Source organism: Helianthus annuus, chromosome 7 (genome assembly GCF_002127325.2).
Source record: "Helianthus annuus cultivar XRQ/B chromosome 7, HanXRQr2.0-SUNRISE, whole genome shotgun sequence".
Classification (NCBI taxonomy): domain Eukaryota; kingdom Viridiplantae; phylum Streptophyta; class Magnoliopsida; order Asterales; family Asteraceae; genus Helianthus; species Helianthus annuus.
The window spans coordinates 24,809,035-24,828,201 of NC_035439.2; the positions used below are offsets into that span (position 1 = coordinate 24,809,035).

General features: G+C 38.4%; 1 protein-coding gene across 5 annotated transcripts; it reads right to left on the reverse strand.

Moving 5' to 3' along the window:
* Window positions 1–2,072: 2,072 nt before the first annotated feature.
* On the reverse strand, window positions 2,073–18,661 carry LOC110867983. Of its 5 annotated transcripts, XM_022117047.2 has the most exons (4): window positions 18,300–18,383; window positions 12,898–12,949; window positions 12,413–12,433; window positions 10,281–11,636 (listed from the first exon to the last, which is right to left on the reverse strand). In XM_022117047.2, the coding sequence occupies exon 4, from the start codon at window positions 11,629–11,631 to the stop codon at window positions 10,840–10,842; it is 792 nt and encodes a 263-aa protein (XP_021972739.1). In that variant the 5' UTR covers window positions 11,632–11,636; window positions 12,413–12,433; window positions 12,898–12,949; window positions 18,300–18,383; the 3' UTR covers window positions 10,281–10,839. The 5 variants fall into 5 exon arrangements, 4 of the variants coding, with proteins under 4 accessions (XP_021972739.1, XP_021972737.1, XP_021972740.1 ...); XR_004862049.1 differs by lacking the exons at window positions 10,281–11,636; window positions 12,413–12,433 and adding an exon at window positions 2,073–2,343 and having other exon boundaries at window positions 18,300–18,346; XM_022117045.2 differs by lacking the exons at window positions 12,413–12,433; window positions 12,898–12,949 and adding an exon at window positions 18,561–18,661 and having other exon boundaries at window positions 18,300–18,478.
* Between the last annotated feature and the right edge of the window lie 506 nt (window positions 18,662–19,167).

Sequence of the window (19,167 nt, forward strand, 5' to 3'; positions counted from 1 at the left end):
ACGTGCGTTATCTTGTAATTCCAAAAATATATTATTAAGTCACACTTAAATTATATTTTAATTCTATCTCCAAAATATAAATATTTTTTCCAAAAATATTATATTTTATTCCATATAATTTTAACCAAAATAACACTTTTGTCAAAATATGCATGTAAGGGTATTTTTCTGAAAATACGTAAGTTACATTTGAAGTTCGGGTGGTAATAATAATACCGGTGTAACTTAAATATTTATTGTGAAGGCGTTGGTATTATTTTGGAGTCGTTAATATTCAGTATGTTCCAGTAATATTATTTTTACTCTAAAAATAATATTTATATAGTTCACAAAATAATCATAAAATTACACAAGTGCTATTATGAAAATATATATATTCTAAATATATATTTTAGCAAGTTTTATTTATGAAAATCCCACCTCCGACACTTGGAAGTTTTGTAATAAAATCCATGGCGAATTTTATTTGGAAAAACAAGTTAAAAATATATTCATAACACTTGTTGTAAAAATATTTCCAAGTGTTATATTTCTGGAAAAATTTCGCCAGAGTCTGTAACTGGAGGTGGCCACGCTTATTAGCGTATAATTTTCTTTTCAAAATTCAATCAACAATTTCCCAACATCAACAAACAATCTTCAAACATCAAACTAGTCAAAAATATACACAAATCGCAAACACATGAACTTGTAAGTTGTGTAAAAGTATGTAGTATCCTTCCATTATTTTTAGTAGATCTTTCTATCCTTAAAAATAAAATCGGTTTCTTGTATATCTTATTTTTAAAGAAAATGCATCGTTACAACTTCTTGGTCAAAGGTTACAAAAATATTTCTTTGTTAAATCTCTTGTTACGTAAGTGTTTACACACTTGCTTTTTCACTAAAAAGCTTGTAGTTGATGTAAGATCCGGGTTTAAAACATGATTTGCATCTTACATTTGGTTCTTCGAAAATACCACTTGTAGATCTTTAGATCTACTAGTTTAGAACTCATTTTACAAGAAAAATCACTTTTACACAAGTTCATGTTCATAAATAGTAGAGTTCATCATCTAATCATTTTCACACTTAACATAACACTAGTTCATGTTTCATGAACATGACCTAGCCGGGTTAGATGACGATCCGAACTACTACTAGCATCAAACAACATGAAATAATCATAACAAAACAAAATTTATGAGTTTTACACTAATATTTACTCTTTAACCACTGTGTTCATCATTTTTACTAGACTTTAAGCTTTGATCTTTAGTGTTTATGAATTTTATCCGTTAAATCTCTTATTACCCACTTTAGACAAGATCAAGAGGGTGATTAGAAGCACTTACAACTAGCTCAAGGCTAGGGAAGAAATCAAGTGAAAACAAGGTGGTTAATAGCGTCGTAGAGAGGTCCTTGTGATTCCGTAAGTACCGAGCCTCCTTATGCGTGATCCTTCACCTTTGTGTGTATGTGGAATTGCAAGATTGAAATTGGAAAATGTGTGGATATGGGTGTGTGTGATCGGTCGTAGGTATCAAGAGAAGAGAGGAAGAGTAGTTTTTTTTTTTTTTTTTTTTTGTTTAAGTGTGTGTGAGAATGAAAGGATTAACCTTCATGCCTTCTTATAATTCACCAACTACTATTACCCATTGTATATAATGTCTTGATGATATTAGACATCCATGAATAAAATATTCAAAAATAGGTGGGGTGTGTCCCCCATGGGACGATTTCGGTTATAGGGGGGGTAAATGGGTTGGTTTCCAACTTGATAGTTAGGTAACTAGTTAGTTTAATTAGGAGGTTTAACTAATTACTAGTGTATGGTGTTTTGTACCGGGTGCTAGGGTATTCGGGTACCCTAACTGGCTCAGAAAAGGAAAATAGTGTCATTGACAATATTTTTATGTTCCGGGTAGAGTCCGGTTGTTCGGTTGGATACTGATCCGTTAAAGTGCTTAACAAGCATTTAAAGTGTCTTTAATATTATTTTTAGTGACACAATGTCACACCCTGGCTTTGCGGAAGCGTGGTTAATTTGGTGTGACTTCTTAATACCATAGCTTAATCATAACAAAGCTATATGAAAATAAAACCATGCAAGATCATCCACTGATTAAAGTTGAAAAGTAAAACCACCACAACATTGTCTTAATGCGTTGGCACATGCAACGGAAATTACAGTTCTACAAAATAAAAAAATATTGTTCAAAAGACACCAACACCAACATGAAACAAACGCAGTTTAAGAACTGTGACTCGTCCAGGAAAAAGTCACATCCCTTAAACTTGGATGACCTCCTAACTTTAACGCAGCGTGAAAACAGAGCATATCGTGCCAGATCCTTTAATTCCCTGAAATACATGTAAGTCGGAAAAATCAACAATAATGTTGAGCGAGTTCATGTGTAAGTGAGTATGTAAAACACTTGTGAGTATAAAAATCCCTGGTATGTAGCAAATAAGGAAAAAGAGATCACCAATGGTTTGCAAGGCCATTGATATGTGTGAAGTGCAAGTAGGAAAACTCAACCCTAGCGGATTTTGCGTTGGGCACAAAGTCACCCCAAGGTCCGTTCTGCTGGGCCTGGGGTTGGGCTCGCTACACCCAGATAGATCTACCGCTTACGTCCCTTGGTCCTACAATGAGGATTAATGGCCTCCAGTTCCCGCCTACCCACTCACATGATCTAAGTAGTAACCCTCCTTACGCTAACCATACCATGTAAAAAGGTACTCGTAATCATAGTATCATGTATTTCACCCCCGCAGTTTAGAAAACTGAAAACAATTAAGAGAAAAGGGGGACATGAACTCACTGTAATGCGTCCTTGATAACAGCAACTCAAACTCGGTCTGCAGCACGACAACCTACAACGTGCTAATATCTATTAGACGAACGGCCGTGCCTTAACTTAGAGTTTTAACGTCCTTGGGGAAATAGTTAGACAACTATTTCGTGTTTATATTTCTTGGTAATCGTATAAATAGATTCCTTCCCAAGGATGGGGTATTCGTACATGTATTATGTATTTGGTGACTTAAAGTATTGACAAAATATATTTACAAGTCTCATATCCAACACTTTAAAGTTTTATGTCAAAACTCATGGCGAGGTTTAATTCCGAGAAATGAAGTTAAACATACTTGTTAGAAAAATAATTTTTCTAAGTCATTTTTAGAAAAATTCGCCAGAATTTCCCCTAAAAACGGGAGTGTCCGTGCTAATACGCACATCTTTTTCTTTTTGAAATCAACCCATGATCATCAACAATCAACCCTTACGTTTTAACACGCAAAATACTACCCTTGTCGTTTCAGTTTCAATATGTGAAAAACTGGACTGTTTTCGGACGAGTAAATAAAATACTTAACTTATTCCAAAAATTCCCAAATTTTTGCGGAACGTCCTAATCGACCCACAAATTATTGTGTAAAAATATCGGGGTCTAGTTCATTATCAATAATTTATAGAAAATCGTTTACCGAACTGTGATCAGATTTGTTACATTCTGATCACAGTATACGGAAAAATTTGCCAAAATTCCTCGTAAGTCCGTTAGACAAAATTCCAGTTCGAGGGTCACAAGTACATCAGTGACCATCTATGGTATGAGTTTTAGGGGCTGGTTCAATTCAGGTTTTAAGTTGTGATCGAAAACGCACCGCCCAATCTACTGCAGTAACAATCAGCCTTAGCTGCTGTCACGAAAGCAGACTTTTAAAATAGTAACCGACCTCAGAAAAATACAACTCCAGCGCCATTTTCTTCGTTTTTCGAAAAGACACGATTTAGGCTCTAGAAATTCCGTTTTTCGATTTATTAAAGTCCGTTTACAGCCTGTTGAAGGCGGCTGAAAAAGTACATCAGCATGCTGTTTTAAAGTTTAAATGTTATTAAATCGCATCAACGAGTGTCCGAACAATGGATTTAGCGAGAAAACAACTTTTAAACATCAAGTATGATTTAACCAACCCTCAAACCGACAAGATTCCGCTTCATAATTCAGCCACAAGTAAACTTTTATGTAACTTTTATGTTCTTTATTTTTGTTTAACATCTACTAGTCTTTTGATCTTTAGTGATTTAACAACAAAACATCTTACTATAAATCATAAATTTGAACAAGATGAACCAAGGCAAAAATGAGACTTACTACTAGCTTAAAGCTAGGGTTGAAATCTAGTGAAGAATGTGAGAAAAAGATGGTGTAAAAACTAGAACAATGCTCCTTTGAAATCCCTTCAAGTTGCACCTTCCATGGATGATCACCAAGCTTTGAATGGACTATGTAAATGAAGGAGATGAGGGTGCAAAGGTGATGGTGGTGTTTTTGGTTTGGGGCAGCCGAGACAAGAGGGAGAGAGGGTGAAATGGGGTGGTGATGTTGGCTGTTATGGTGTAACCGTGAGAGGGAGAGAGAGATGAGTGAAGGGAGAGGTGAATTGTTGTGAAGTGATAGTTGTGATCATAAGGCCATGATATATAATGATCTTTCACATATTTTGATCACATTTGCAAGCAACAATCTAATAGAATATTATGTTAAAATCTTACACAAGATTAGGAGGTATGGTGGGGAAAATTTGGTGGGTCCACCAAGGACGAAAATCGTTGGGGGGGGTGCCTTGAGGTAAAAATTGTAACTAGAATGCAAGTATTAGTTAGATGTAAGAAAGGTGGTGATATATGTTAGTTTGTTTATTTTTAGCGGGTGTTATGGCATATGGGGATCATGACAAGCCATAATTAGTGAAATAATGTTATTGACAAAAATTTAGTGTCTCGGGTAATGTCCGGTTATACGATTAAATACCGTTCCGTTAAAATGTCTAATTATGCCGAAAAAGGTCCTTTATGTATATTTTTGTAACATAAATTATTCCCGGTACTTAGGAAAATATACGGGACCGTTCTGCAATGTTTTTGCACTTTATTAGTAATTTAAAATGCTGAGTTTTGTATTAAAGTGCAGAATTTTGTACTTAAAGTACGTTTTAGGCACATCCGGTCACTATAGACTTCACCTAGTGACGTAGTTCTACAATCCTCACCTCCCTACACTCACTACTAGTGTAGTAAACTATTCCCGGCTCATACTGGCCTTAGAGGCAATGTCTGCCTGATGCTGGTTATGTCAGCATGTTTGATGGGTATCCCGTATAGTGTGCTCACTGTGCTTTTTGTGCATCAAGGTTTCACTGGTGTTTGTGCCTCAATAATAGAGTGACAGTATAAAATGTGATGCTTGAGCATGTATGTATCAGAAATCAGTAAGCAGTTTAATCACAGTTGTAAGCAAGCACAGTAATTAAGCGGTAATTAAATATTAATTAATTTGTACGGGTACCTGGTTTGGTGAGGGTTGTCACATTCTCCCCCCGTTAAATAAATTTCGTCCTGAAATTTAAGTTCTGCTACAAGATGCAGGGTTATTAGGAAACAAATGGGGGTATTTCTCTTTCATTCGATCCTCACGTTCCCACGTGAATTCAGGTCCATGCCTAACATTCCAACGAACTTTGACGAGCTTGACACTGCTCCTGCGAGTTTTATTAACTTTCCAATCTGTAACCTCAACAGGTTCTTCTGTAAAGTGGAGCGTGTTATCGATATGAACTTCGTCAGAAGGAATGATCACTGTATCTTGTGTTGGACTTTTTCTCAAATTGGATACATGGAATGTATCGTGAACACCATGGAGTTCAGCAGGTAGGTCCAACTTGTAGGCTACAAGCCCAATCCTTTGCAGAATTCTGAAAGGGCCAATGTAACGCGGATTCAACTTCCCACGCTTTCCGAAGCGTGCCACACCCTTCCAGGGTGAAACTTTCAATAAAACCATATCTCCAACTTGGAATTCCAAGTGTTTCCGGTTTGGATCTGCATAGGCTTTCTGTCTTTCGCGTGCCGCTTCGATACGTTTTCGAATCTGCGCAATCTTGTCTGTCGTCTCTTGGACGATTTAGGGACCAACAAGCTGTCTATCACCTGCGTCAGCCCAGCATAGTGGTGATCGACACTTGCGTCCGTAAAGAAATTCAAATGGCGCGGCTCCAATACTAGTGTGGTAGCTGTTGTTGTATGAGAATTCGGCCAGTGGTAAATGCTTATCCCAGCTACCACCAAGATCCATTACACATGCTCTCAGCATATCCTCCAATGTCTGAATAGTTCTTTCACTTTGGCCATCAGTTTGCGGATGGAATGCAGTGCTCAAATTCAATTGTGAGCCAAAAGCTTCTTGGAAGGATTGCCAAATCCTTGATATGAAACGTCCACCTCTATCAGAGATGATCGAGAGAGGCACTCCATGACGTGCAACGATTTCTCTCATGTATATTTCCGCAAGTTTACTAGTATTGTCCTTCTCTTTGATTGGCAAGAAGTGCGCGGACTTTGTTAGGCGGTCAACTATCACCCAAATAGTATCATGACCCCTGGGCGTCTTTGGCAATTTCGTTATAAAATCCATTGAAATCTGTTCCCATTTCCACTTGGGAATTTCAGGTTGTTGCAGAAGTCCCGAAGGTTTCTGGTATTCAGCTTTTACCTTGGCACACGTCAAGCACTTGCTAACATAAACAGCAACGTCGCCCTTCATCCTGGGCCACCAATAATAATCCTTAAGATCCTGGTACATCTTATCCGCACCGGGATGAATAGAGTACCGTGATTTGTGTGCCTCATCAAAAATATCTTTTCTCAACCCACCAAACAGAGGAACCCAAATCCTCTTCATAAAACATAACGTTCCTTCCTTGTTTGGTACTAATTGCTTCTCCATCCCACGGAGATATTCTTCTTCAAAGTTTCTTTCCTTAAGAGCTTCCTTCTGCGCGGCGCGAATGCTCAGGGAAAGATCTGTCTGGATGATCATCTCCAAAGCCCTAACCCTTATGGGCTTGATCCTTTCTTTACGACTTAGGGCATCGGCGACCACATTTGCCTTCCCTGGATGGTACTTTATCTCGCAGTCGTAATCGTTCAACAATTCGACCCAACGTCTTTGTCTCATGTTCAGCTCTTTCTGGTTGAATATGTGTTGTAAACTCTTGTGGTCTGTGAAGATTGTACACTTCGTACCATATAGGTAGTGTCTCCAGATCTTTAATGCAAATATTACTGCGCCTAGCTCCAAATCATGCGTGGTATAGTTCCTTTCATGTACTTTCAACTAGCGTGACGCGTAAGCTATAACTTTCTGGCGTTGCATCAACACGCAACCCAATCCTTGACGTGAGGCGTCACAGTATACCACGAAATCATCTGTACCTTCCGGTAGTGCTAAGATCGGCGCATTGCAGAGCTTATCCTTCAACAACTGAAATGCTTCCTCCTGTTTAATTCCCCAGTCAAACTTCTTATCCTTTTGCGTGAGGAGTGTCAGTGATTGAGCGATTTTTGAAAAATCCTCAATGAACCTTCGATAGTAACCAGCCAAGCCTAAGAATTGTCGAATCTCGGTTGGCGTCTTTGGAGTTTCCCAATTTTTTATTGCTTCAATCTTGGTGGGGTCCACATGAATCCCATCCCCATTCACCACATGTCCAAGGAATTGGACTTCACGTAGCCAAAACTCGCACTTAGAGAACTTGGCATACAACTGTTCCTTTTTCAGCAGTTCCAGAATTGCTCTTAGATGCTGTTCGTGCTCAGCCTTTGTCTTTGAATAAATCAAAATATCATCGATAAACACAATCACGAACTTATCCAAGTACGGCTTGCAAACTCTGTTCATCAAATCCATGAAAACAGCAGGTGCGTTTGTCAACCCAAACGGCATAACTAGGAACTCGTAGTGTCCATAACGAGTTCTGAAGGCTGTTTTCGGGATACTCTCCTCTTGTATTCTTAACTGATGGTATCCAGATCGAAGATCGATCTTTGAGTAAAAGCTTGAACCTTGCAGTTGGTCAAATAGATCATCGATCCTTGGCAGAGGGTATCTATTCTTGATCGTCAGCTTATTCAACTCCCGGTAGTCAATACACATACGAAAACTACCGTCCTTCTTCTTGACAAACAGGACCGGAGCTCCCCAAGGTGAGAAGCTTGGTCGGATAAAACCTTTGTCAAGTAACTCCTGGAGTTGTGTCGACAATTCTTGCATCTCTGAAGGTGCAAGTCTATAAGGTGTCTTAGCCACATGCGCAGCGCTTGGATCTAAGTCAATACGGAACTCCACTTGCCTCTGGGGTTGCAATCCTGGCAAGTCTTCTGGAAAGACTTCAGGATATTCCCTTACGACGGGGATGTCTTCTATTTTTGGCTCAGCAGCTTTCTTGTCCACAATGTGTGCCAGGAAGGCAGCACATCCCTTTTGCAAACACTTTCGCGCTTTCAAGCAGCTGATAATTCTCAAAGGTGTATCACGCTTCTCTCCATGAACCACAATTCTCTCACCATCTTCGGTTGGAATACGGACGACCTTTTCATGACAAACAATTTCTGCCTTGTTGCCTGGTAACCAATCCATTCCTACCACCACGTCGAAGCTCCCCAGCTGGACTGTAGGAGATCCAAAGCAAACTCACGCTCTCTCAATTCGATTACACAACCTCTGACAACTTCATTGGCTTCTACCAACTTTCCATTAGCTAATTCGATTGAGTAGGGAATATCTAACTTACTAGTGGCTAACCCAAGCATATTCTTAAATTCTAACGATACGAAGCTATAATCGGCACCAGTATCAAATAAAACGGATGCAAAGCGTTGGTTTATAGGGAACGTACCAGTAACAACATTGGGATCCTGGCGCGCTTCCCTCGCTTCGATATTGAAAACCCTTCCCCGTGCTTGGTTCAATCCCGGGCAGTTCCTCTTAAAATGCCCAATGTCACCACAGTTGAAACAACCCATTCTTTGACCATTTCCTGCTCCATTCCCAGCTTGATTGTTGTTTTGGTTACGATTCACATTACCAGCTTGATTCGCATTGCTGCCTCGATTCCCGTTTCCTCCATTGTTCCCCTGAGTGCGATTCCCAATACCACCACGATTATTGTTTTTATTTCCAAATCCTCCTTGGCCTCCCCGGCCAGTACTAGCCCAGCAAGAATCCTTCAAGTGCCCTAGTCTTCCACAAGCTTCACATACTTTTGGCCCGCATCGGCCAGAATGATGACGCTGGCAGGAGTCACACTTGGGATGAGTACCCATATATCCCTTTCCTCTCCTTCCAGTACCAGTCATAGCTTGAACCGGTGCGCTTGGTTCTCCTTTCCTGCCATCACTGCTTGTGCCTTGTTTGAAATTCGAGAATTTTCTTTTGTTGTTCCCGGACGACTCTACATGAGTCTCCTTCTTCTTTTGCTCAACATCAGAAAACTTGTTTAGGCGGATGGCCTCCTCAGTGAGAGCTACGCTTAGATCGATCGCCTCGGTGATTGTTGCCGGTTTTGAGGTGGTCACCATACTAATGATTTGAGGAGCTAAACCCCAAATGAAGCGCTCAATCCGCTTGAATTCTAGCGTGACCATATAAGGTACCACCTGTGATAGGTCGTGAAACCTCTGAACATATTCTGCAATTTTCGGACCTTCCATTTTCAAATGCCAAAACTCAGTTTCCAACCTCTGGATCTCAGCGCGAGAGCAATACTTTTTGCGCATGAGCTCTTTCAGCTCGTTCCACGTCAATGCGTAGGCTGCGGCTTCACCAAGTGTTTGGACTTGTAAATTCCACCATGACAGGGCTCCGTCCAAGAATAGCCCAGAGATGTAGGTAACCTGCTGATCTGGAGCGCATTTGCTCATGCGGAGAACTGATTCTGTCTTTTCTGCCCAACGAACAAAAGCAACAGCACCTCCGGTGCCATCAAAGTTTACAGGTTTGCAGTCTAAGAACTGCTTGTAGGTGCACCCTGCACATACGTTACAATATTCAAATGGTGTTAGCAACTTGCTAGAGATTTCCAATTATATCATGGTATGTCTTAATGACTTAGTATTACCATGAGGCGGGTTGTTGTTGCCGGTATTGCCAGAATTACTTCCGCTAGCTCCTCCTTGAGAGGCGGCGTATTGCGCGATGGCGGCAACAATGATTTGTTGAAGTTCTGCCTCGTTGGCAGGCATGCGTGGATCACGTTTCGGTGGCATCTTCTAAAAGATGGTTTACGCGAGTCAGGTCATGGTAGGTAAAGTGTGCGTATAAAACGATAGTAATAATACATAACATCTCATGTTAAAATAAACCAAACACATAACATCTCATGTTATAAACAATCAATCACACAACATCCCATGTTATAAATATAAATAATCAATAAATCAGCCATGCATGTAATGAGAATACTGCGATTAAGCTTCATATAACCAAGACCACGATTACAATGTTTACAAGTTCCACAAAATGTAACATACATCCAAAAGGGGCCAAGGGTCACAACGCCCTTGCCCGAAACGTCTAAACATATACAAATACCAAACATCAAAAGTCATAATCGTCAGGTGGTCTTCAAAAAGCTATGTAGCCGACTTAATCGCCGTCTTCTCATCAAAAGTGGTGGTACCTGCATCAACCAAAAGAGCCCTCATGCTGCTGGTGGTGGAGGAGGAAAATGAAAATAGAACAAACTGCGCATGAGGAGCCAATCCTCCTCCATGGCGTGGTGAGAACGCGACAGACACTCTATCTGCTGCTCCAAGACCTGGACACGACGTGTCAGCGCGTCATGCTGTAGCATGAATGAAACGAGGACATCCTCCGTAGTAGGCCCGACATAATAGGGATGATATGGATCTGTCGGCGGCATGATGGATGATGTGGTCCAGAGAAATGGCCCGCTGGGTGGAGTAAAAGGTGGTACAGTGAACGGTGGAACAGGGGGAACAACAGTATGCTAAGGGATTTGCGGTGCAAACTGATCCCCTCCGGTCAGAAAAGGTGCATGGCCAAATGGCTGATGAGAGGGGCCCTCTCCAGGACGCGGCGGAGGGATCTCCTGGAGAAATGTGATGGGCAGATCCGTGCGATGCGCATCAGCAGTGTGTGTGGGGAACAAGGGTGCATCAAAAGGAGATAAAGCTGGTGCAACCGGTACTACAAAAGGTGGAACATCATCATCAGCCTCTATCCACCCATTCCGGGTGTCAGCATACTGAGGGTCGACATGAGCCGCAAATAGTGCATGGTCGGGCTCTAGAGGCACCGGGTCAGGAAAAGGAGCAACAACATCAGGCTCAGCGGGTATATCAGCCTGAATAGGTGGTGGAACAGAGGAAGCTACCGACTCAGGAGAATCAGGAATCAACGAATCAGAATGGGCCTCCTCATCAGGAATCTCAACTAACGGAAAAGCGACATCGTCTGCAATCTGGGCCCCGCCCTCATGGTGATCCTCAGGGGGACCCTCGAATAGATCGAGGTCGTCATCGGACTCAACATCGGGTGGCAAATCCTCTGCAGGAAATGCAACGTGTGGAACAGGAGCAGGGATCTCCACAAGAGGTAGATCCCCGGCAGGAACACCATCAGCATGAGGTATGTCATCCCCAAAATCGAGTATAGCAAAAGGCTGGAATGCATCCTCGTCAGTGCTGTCTGTATCTGATGTATGAACCTCTGAATCAGTGTACATCGGGTCGTCAGCGTCTACTGCCACTAGGTCTGAAACCCCGCTCGATGAAGACATAGTGCCTGTAATACAACCACAGATATGCACATATATGAATCATATAATTAAGTAAACACATTAGTCACCAATAAGCAATCAAATAGCTCTCCTAGTCCCACTAGCCTCCCAGACTGCTCTTCCTAGTCCCACTAGCCAATTTTCCCAGCCTCCCAGACTGACTCCCTAATCCCATTAGACAATTTTCCCAGCCTCCCAGACTGACTCCCTAGTCCCACTAGACAACCACCTCGGTCTCCCAGACCGAGCCTCGGCCTCCCACACCGAGCCTCAGCCTCCCAGACTGAGCCTAACAATAATAAATAAATGTGCTCAACGTTTGTAAAAATATTTTGGATCTGAACTTAAGTGGTATGCAGTGTAAAAATGTTTTCGTGAGAGCCCTAGTGATCATAGTCTAGACTCGAGAAAGAATCCTATTTCGCTATGATCAGAGCTCTGATACCAAGCTGTCACACCCTGGCTTTGCGGAAGCGTGGTTAATTTGGTGTGACTTCTTAATACCATAGCTTAATCATAACAAAGCTATATGAAAATAAAACCATGCAAGATCATCCATTGATTTAAGTTGAAAAGTAAAACCACCACAACATTGTCTTAATGCGTTGGCACATGCAACGGAAATTACAGTACTACAAAATAAAAAAAATATTGTTCAAAAGACACCAACACCAACATGAAACAAACGCAGTTTAAGAACTGTGACTCGTCCGGGAAAAAGTCACATCCCTTAAACTTGGATGACCTCCTAACTTTAACGCAGCGTGAAAACGGAGCATACCGTGCCAGATCCTTTAATTCCCTGAAATACATGTAAGTCGGAAAAATCAACAATAATGTTGAGCGAGTTCATGTGTAAGTGAGTATGTAAAACACTTGTAAGTATAAAAATCCCTGGTCTGTAGCAAATAAGGAAAAAGAGATCACCAATGGTTTGCAAGACCATTGATATGTGTGAAGTGCAAGTAGGAAGACTCAACCCTAGCGGATTTTGCGTTGGGCACAAAGTCACCCCAAGGTCCGTTCTGCTGGGCCTGGGGTTGGGCTCGCTACACCCAGATAGATCTACCGCTTACGTCCCTCGGTCCTACAATGAGGATTAATGGCCTCCAGTTCCCGCCTACCCACTCACATGATCTAAGTAGTAACCCTCCTTACGCTAACCATACCATGTAAAAAGGTACTCGTAATCATAGTATCATGTATTTCACCCCCGCAGTTTAGAAAACTGAAAACAGTTAGGAGAAAAGAGGGACATGAACTCACTGTAATGCGTCCTTGATAACAGCAACTCAAACTCGCTCTGCAGCATGACAACCTACAACGTGCAAATATCTTTTAGACGAACGGCCGCGCCTTAGCTTAGAGTTTTAACGTCCTTGGGGAAATAGACTATTTCGTGTTTATATTTCTTGGTAATCGTATAAATAGATTCCTTCCCAAAGACGGGGTATTCGTACATGTATTATGTATTTGGTGACTTAAAGTATTGACAAAATATATTTACAAGTCTCATATCCAACACTTTAAAGTTTTATGTCAAAACTCATGGCGAGGTTTAATTCCGAGAAATAAAGTTAAACATACTTGTTAGAAAAATAATTTTTCTAAGTCTTGGCATTTTTAGAAAAATTCGCCAGAATTTCCCCTAAAAACGGGAGTGTCCGTGCTAATACGTACATCTTTTTCTTTTTGAAATCAACCCATGATCATCAACAATCAACCCTTACGTTTTAACACGCAAAATACTACCCTTGTCGTTTCAGTTTCAATATGTGAAAAACTGGACTGTTTTCGGACGAGTAAATAAAACACTTAACTTACTCCAAAAATTCCCAAATTTTTGCGGAACGTCCTAATCGACCCACAAATTATTGTGTAAAAATATCGGGGTCTAGTTCATTATCAATAATTTATAGAAAATTGTTTACCGAACTGTGATCAGATTTGTTACATTCTGATCACAGTTTACGGAAAAATTTGCCAAAAATTTCTCGTAAGTCCGTTAGACAAAATTCCAGTTCGAGAGTCACAAGTACATCAGTGACCATCTATGGTATGAGTTTTAGGGGCTGGTTCAATTCAGGTTTTAAGTTGTGATCGAAAACGCACCGCCCAATCTACTTCAGTAACAATCAGCCTTAGCTGCTGTCACGAAAGCAGACTTTTAAAATAGTAACCGACCTCAGAAAAATACAATTCCAGCGCCATTTTCTTCGTTTTTCGAAAAGACACGATTTAGGCTTTAGAAATTCCGTTTTTCGATTTATTAAAGTCCGTTTACAGCCTGTTGAAGGCGGCTGAAAAAGTACATCAGCATGCTGTTTTAAAGTTTAAATGTTATTAAATCGCATCAACGAGTGTCCGAACAATGGATTTAGCGAGAAAACAACTTTTAAACATCAAGTATGATTTAACCAACCCTCAAACCGACAAGATTCCGCTTCATAATTCAGCCACAAGTAAACTTTTATGTAACTTTTATATTCTTTATTTTTGTTTAACATCTACTAGTCTTTTGATCTTTAGTGATTTAACAACAAAACATCTTACTATAAATCATAAATTTGAACAAGATGAACCAAGGCAAAAATGAGACTTACTACTAGCTTAAAGCTAGGGTTGAAATCTAGTGAAGATTGTGAGAAAAAGATGGTGTAAAAACTAGAACAATGCTCCTTTGAAATCCCTTCAAGTTGCACCTTCCATGGATGATCACCAAGCTTTGAATGGACTATGTAAATGAAGGAGATGAGGGTGCAAAGGTGATGGTGGTGTTTTTGGTTTGGGGCAGCCGAGACAAGAGGGAGAGAGGGTGAAATGGGGTGGTGATGTTGGCTGTTATGGTGTAACCGTGAGAGGGAGAGAGAGATGAGTGAAAGGAGAGGTGAATTGTTGTGAAGTGATAGTTGTGATCATAAGGCCATGCTATATAATGATCTTTCACATATTTTGATCACATTTGCAAGAAACAATCTAATAGAATATTATGTTAAAATCTTACACAAGATTAGGAGGTATGGTGGGGAAAATTTGGTGGGTCCACCAAGGACTAAAATCATTGGAGGGGGGGGGGTGCCTTGAGGTAAAAATTGTAACTAGAATGCAAGTATTAGTTAGATGTAAGAAAGGTGGTGATATATGTTAGTTTGTTTATTTTTAGCGGGTGTTATGGCATACGAGGATCATGACAAGCCATAATTAGTGAAATAATGTTATTGACAAAAATTTAGTGTCTCGGGTAATGTCCGGTTATACGATTAAATACCGTTCCGTTAAAATGTCTAATTATGCCGAAAAAGGTCCTTTATGTATATTTTTGTAACATAAATTATTCTCGGTACTTAGGAAAATATACGAGACCGTTCTGCAATGTTTTTGCACTTTATTAGTAATTTAAAATGCTGAGTTTTGTATTAAAGTGCAGAATTTTGTACTTAAAGTACGTTTTAGGCACATCCGGTCACTATAGACTTCACCTAGTGACGTAGTTCTACAATCCTCACCTCCCTACACTCACTACTAGTGTAGTAAACTATTCCCGGCTCATACTGGCCTTAGAGGCAATGTCTGCCTGATGCTGGTTATGTCAGCATGTTTGATGGGTATCCCGTATAGTGTGCTCACTGTGCTTTTTGTGCATCAAGGTTGTCACTGGTGTTTGTGCCTCAATAATAGAGTGACAGTATAAAATGTGATGCTTGAGCATGTATGTATCAGAAATCAGTAAGCAGTTTAATCACAGTTGTAAGCAAGCACAGTAATTAAGCGGTAATTAAATATTAATTAATTTGTACGGGTACCTGGTTTGGTGAGGGTTGTCACACACAATGAATTCCCGACACTTTGGAAAGTGTCTAGTATTATTTTCCCATGTTTTTCGCACTTTACTAGTTAGCTCAAATGCTGAATTTTGGGTTTAAGGGCAGAATTTTGTGTTTAAAACTTGTTTTAGGCACATCCGGTCACTATAACTATTACCTAGAGACGCAGTTCTACAATCCTCACCTCCCTACACTTCCTACTGGTGTAGTAAACTATTCTCGGCTCATACTGGCCTTAGAGACAGTGTCTATCTGATGCTGGCTATATCAGCATGTTTAATGGGTTATCCATTCATTGTACTACTTTGCTTTTGTGCATCAAGTTTGTCACTGTAGTTCTGTTTGTAAATAATGGAGTGACAGTTAATAAAGCATGATGCATCGTTATGTATATATCAGAAATCATGTAGTAGTTTATTCACAACTGTAAGCAAGCACAGTAATTAAGTAGTAATTAAATATTAATTAATTCGTACGGATACCTGGTTTGGTGAGAGTTGTCACAACATGGGCCCCAACGTTTGTAACTTTTTGCCATTTTCATCCAAACCACTAACTTAGTTTATTTTTTCTGTTAAGTTGAGGATATGTGGATGGAAATGTCAAATATAAAACCACATGGACGATTTTGGCAATTTACTCAAAGTCTTTTTAATTTCTTTTGTTTAATTATTTTTGTTACATATATAATAAAAAAAGAATATACATGGAGTTTTTAGAAAAAAAAATTAATAGTTTTGTCACATAATTTTCATAAATTTTTATTCAAATCACTAACTCAGTTTATTTTTTCTATTAAGGTGAATGATGTTTTAAATTTTATAAATTAAGATAGAAATTAATTTAAAGCTTCTTTATATAAATCAGTTTTATAAAGAGAAAACGTCATTGGTGTGCAACACATAACAATCGATTACAACTTTTAGCATTTATTAGTTGTAGAGATAGAAAAAAAATTGTAAAACATTACATATTTTTTAAATGTGTTAAGCACCTAGGAAATATGTTGGTAGAAATAAAATATTTATTTAATTAAGATTATGAGGGTAACTAACTAATACTTATTCTAAGTGGCTTGAGTAAAAAACTTTTGGTTCATAGCATTATAAATTATAAATACAATTTGGTGGGTAATTTTAAGGTTTGGTAACGATACATTGTTTGATAGGGGGCACTGGCTTATGTTTTTCATTAGGAGCGAATTTAAAAGAGTAGAAGATGAATTACAAACTTGGTACATATGATAAGATTTTTTTATTTGACTTTTTTCAATAAGCTCACCAGCATTTTAGTTTTATAAAATTTAAAGGTTTAAATAGATTTTATTTTTATAAAACTGATCTATATAAAAAATTAGAAATTAATTTTTGTCTTAGTTTATAAACATCCTTCTTCGCCTTAATAGAAAAATTAACTTAGTTAGTGGTTGGATGAAAATTTATAAATATTATGTGACAAAGCTATTATTTTTTTATATAAAAATTACATGTATATTTTAAAAGAGTTTGAGTAAATTGCCAAAATCGTCCCTGTGGTTTTATATTTGCTAATTTCATCCAAATATCCTCAACTTAACAGAAAAATAAACTAAGTTAGTGGTTTGGATGAAAATGGCAAAAAGTTACAAACGTTAGGGGCAATTTGGTACAAAAGTGTCATTTTGGACGAAAATGGCAAACCTGCCGAAACCTCAGGGACGATTTTGGCAATTAACTCTATAAATTAATATATTGTAAAGAGTTAAATGTCATTTTAGTCCTTGTGGTTTGGACCATTTTGTCAGTTTAGTACAAAAGTTTTATAATACACAGGGTTTATAAGGATATAACAACTTTGGGACACATATCATTCATTGAAGCCATCTATTTTTTTTTTCAAAAAAAAAATCTATTTTTTAGTTTTCTCATATCTATCTCCTACTTAATTATAGATAATTAATATTAATTAAAAGATAATTATAAAATTAAATTTAAACAATTCGTATAGAAAATAATATAATTTTTTAAAATATTTATTAGATTTCAAAATTATTTATCTTGATATTAACAAAAGACATACACTAAATGTAAATTAATATAATGTAAAGAGTTAAATGTCATTTTAGTCTATGTGGTTTGGACCATTTTGTCAGTTTAATCCAAAGGTTTTATAATACACAGGGTTTATAAAGACATAATAAGATATAACTTTTTATTGATTGTTATATAAAATTACATGTGCTTAACCCACACAATACATGAGATTCTTAAAAATGTAACTTTTTTCATTATTTAATATATAAAATTAAATTTACTCAACCCGTACAATACAGAGTTCTTAAAGATATAACTTTTTATTATTTAACATATAAATTTACATTTATTCAACCCATGTAATAAATGAGATTTTTAAAGATATATTTTTTTTATTATTTGGTATATAAAATTACATTTATTCAACCCGTGTAATAAACGAGGTTTTAAAAATATTTTTTATTATTTGATATATAAAATTACATTTATTCAACACGTGTATTACACGGGGTTCTAACCTAGTATATATATATATATATATATATATATATAGACAAAATTGCACAAATCCACATTTGTGTTATAAAAGGCTCGTGAAAACGGCATAAAACCCTCACATGCAAAGCATGTAGGGTAACTTTACTGAGTTTTTGTACGACATTAGTTGTAAAGGTTATAGAAAATAATAAAACATGAACATAAATGTTGGATTTGACCAAATTCATAGTGAAAGGTATAAAATACAGTTTAAGTATAACAAAAATGTTGATTTGTTCAATTTTGTTTAAGTCTAGTACACATAATTAAAATAAAGCACTTCAGTTAAGTATACCTGTTGCAGGTGCCTGCCGGTTCTTGTTGTGGTAAGTTACCAAATTTTTAAACAGAGAAATCACGACCGAACCATCTAGTATTTCATCAATTAGATCCATTTCAAAGCACGAATTCATATGAGATTCCACCACAAAATCAATACACACAATCTCCATGAAGAAAGATCGATGAGATCGACTGAAAGTGAATAGAAAAAGTGAAAACGATTATTAAGAAATTGAGAAAAAATAACTTGATTAATTAGATAAAATCAGAATACCTTGCTTGAACAACCGACTCACACTCAGTTGTGAGAAATCATCTACATGACGGCTAGATCTACATCTCGTTTGGTATATAAAGGCGAATGATTAGGGTTTACATCAAAATTACTAGATTACCCTTATCTTGTTATTCGTGATGGCAACCTTTAATCGTACTCGTACAAAATTCATTTATTTATATAATAACAAATCCTGTAAGGCCTTAGTAAGACTATAGGGTATGGGGAGGGGTTGTGTACAAACGTCAAAGTCACCACCTTGGGTAGGTTTGGGTTTTGACGTGGCCTCTTGGGTGGGGGTTTCAATCCGAACGTTGGGCGGGCCTATCGGTCTTCCGTGGCCGGCTCTCATTGGCTGGGTTGGCTAGGCTATAGGTGGCTAGACTTTTTTTTTTTAATTTTGTGTGTATTTTTATAATAATTGAAAAAAAATTATAAGACGTGGTCAACCCACGCGGGCTAGCCACGCCCCGTCACACCGACCCAACATGCAACTGACCAGCGGTGCCTCTCGAAGTTCACGTGTCAACCCATGCCCCAAACCCACGCCCCACCATACCCCACGGTCTAATAGTTCAGGTTTTCGGGTATGTTATGACCCACA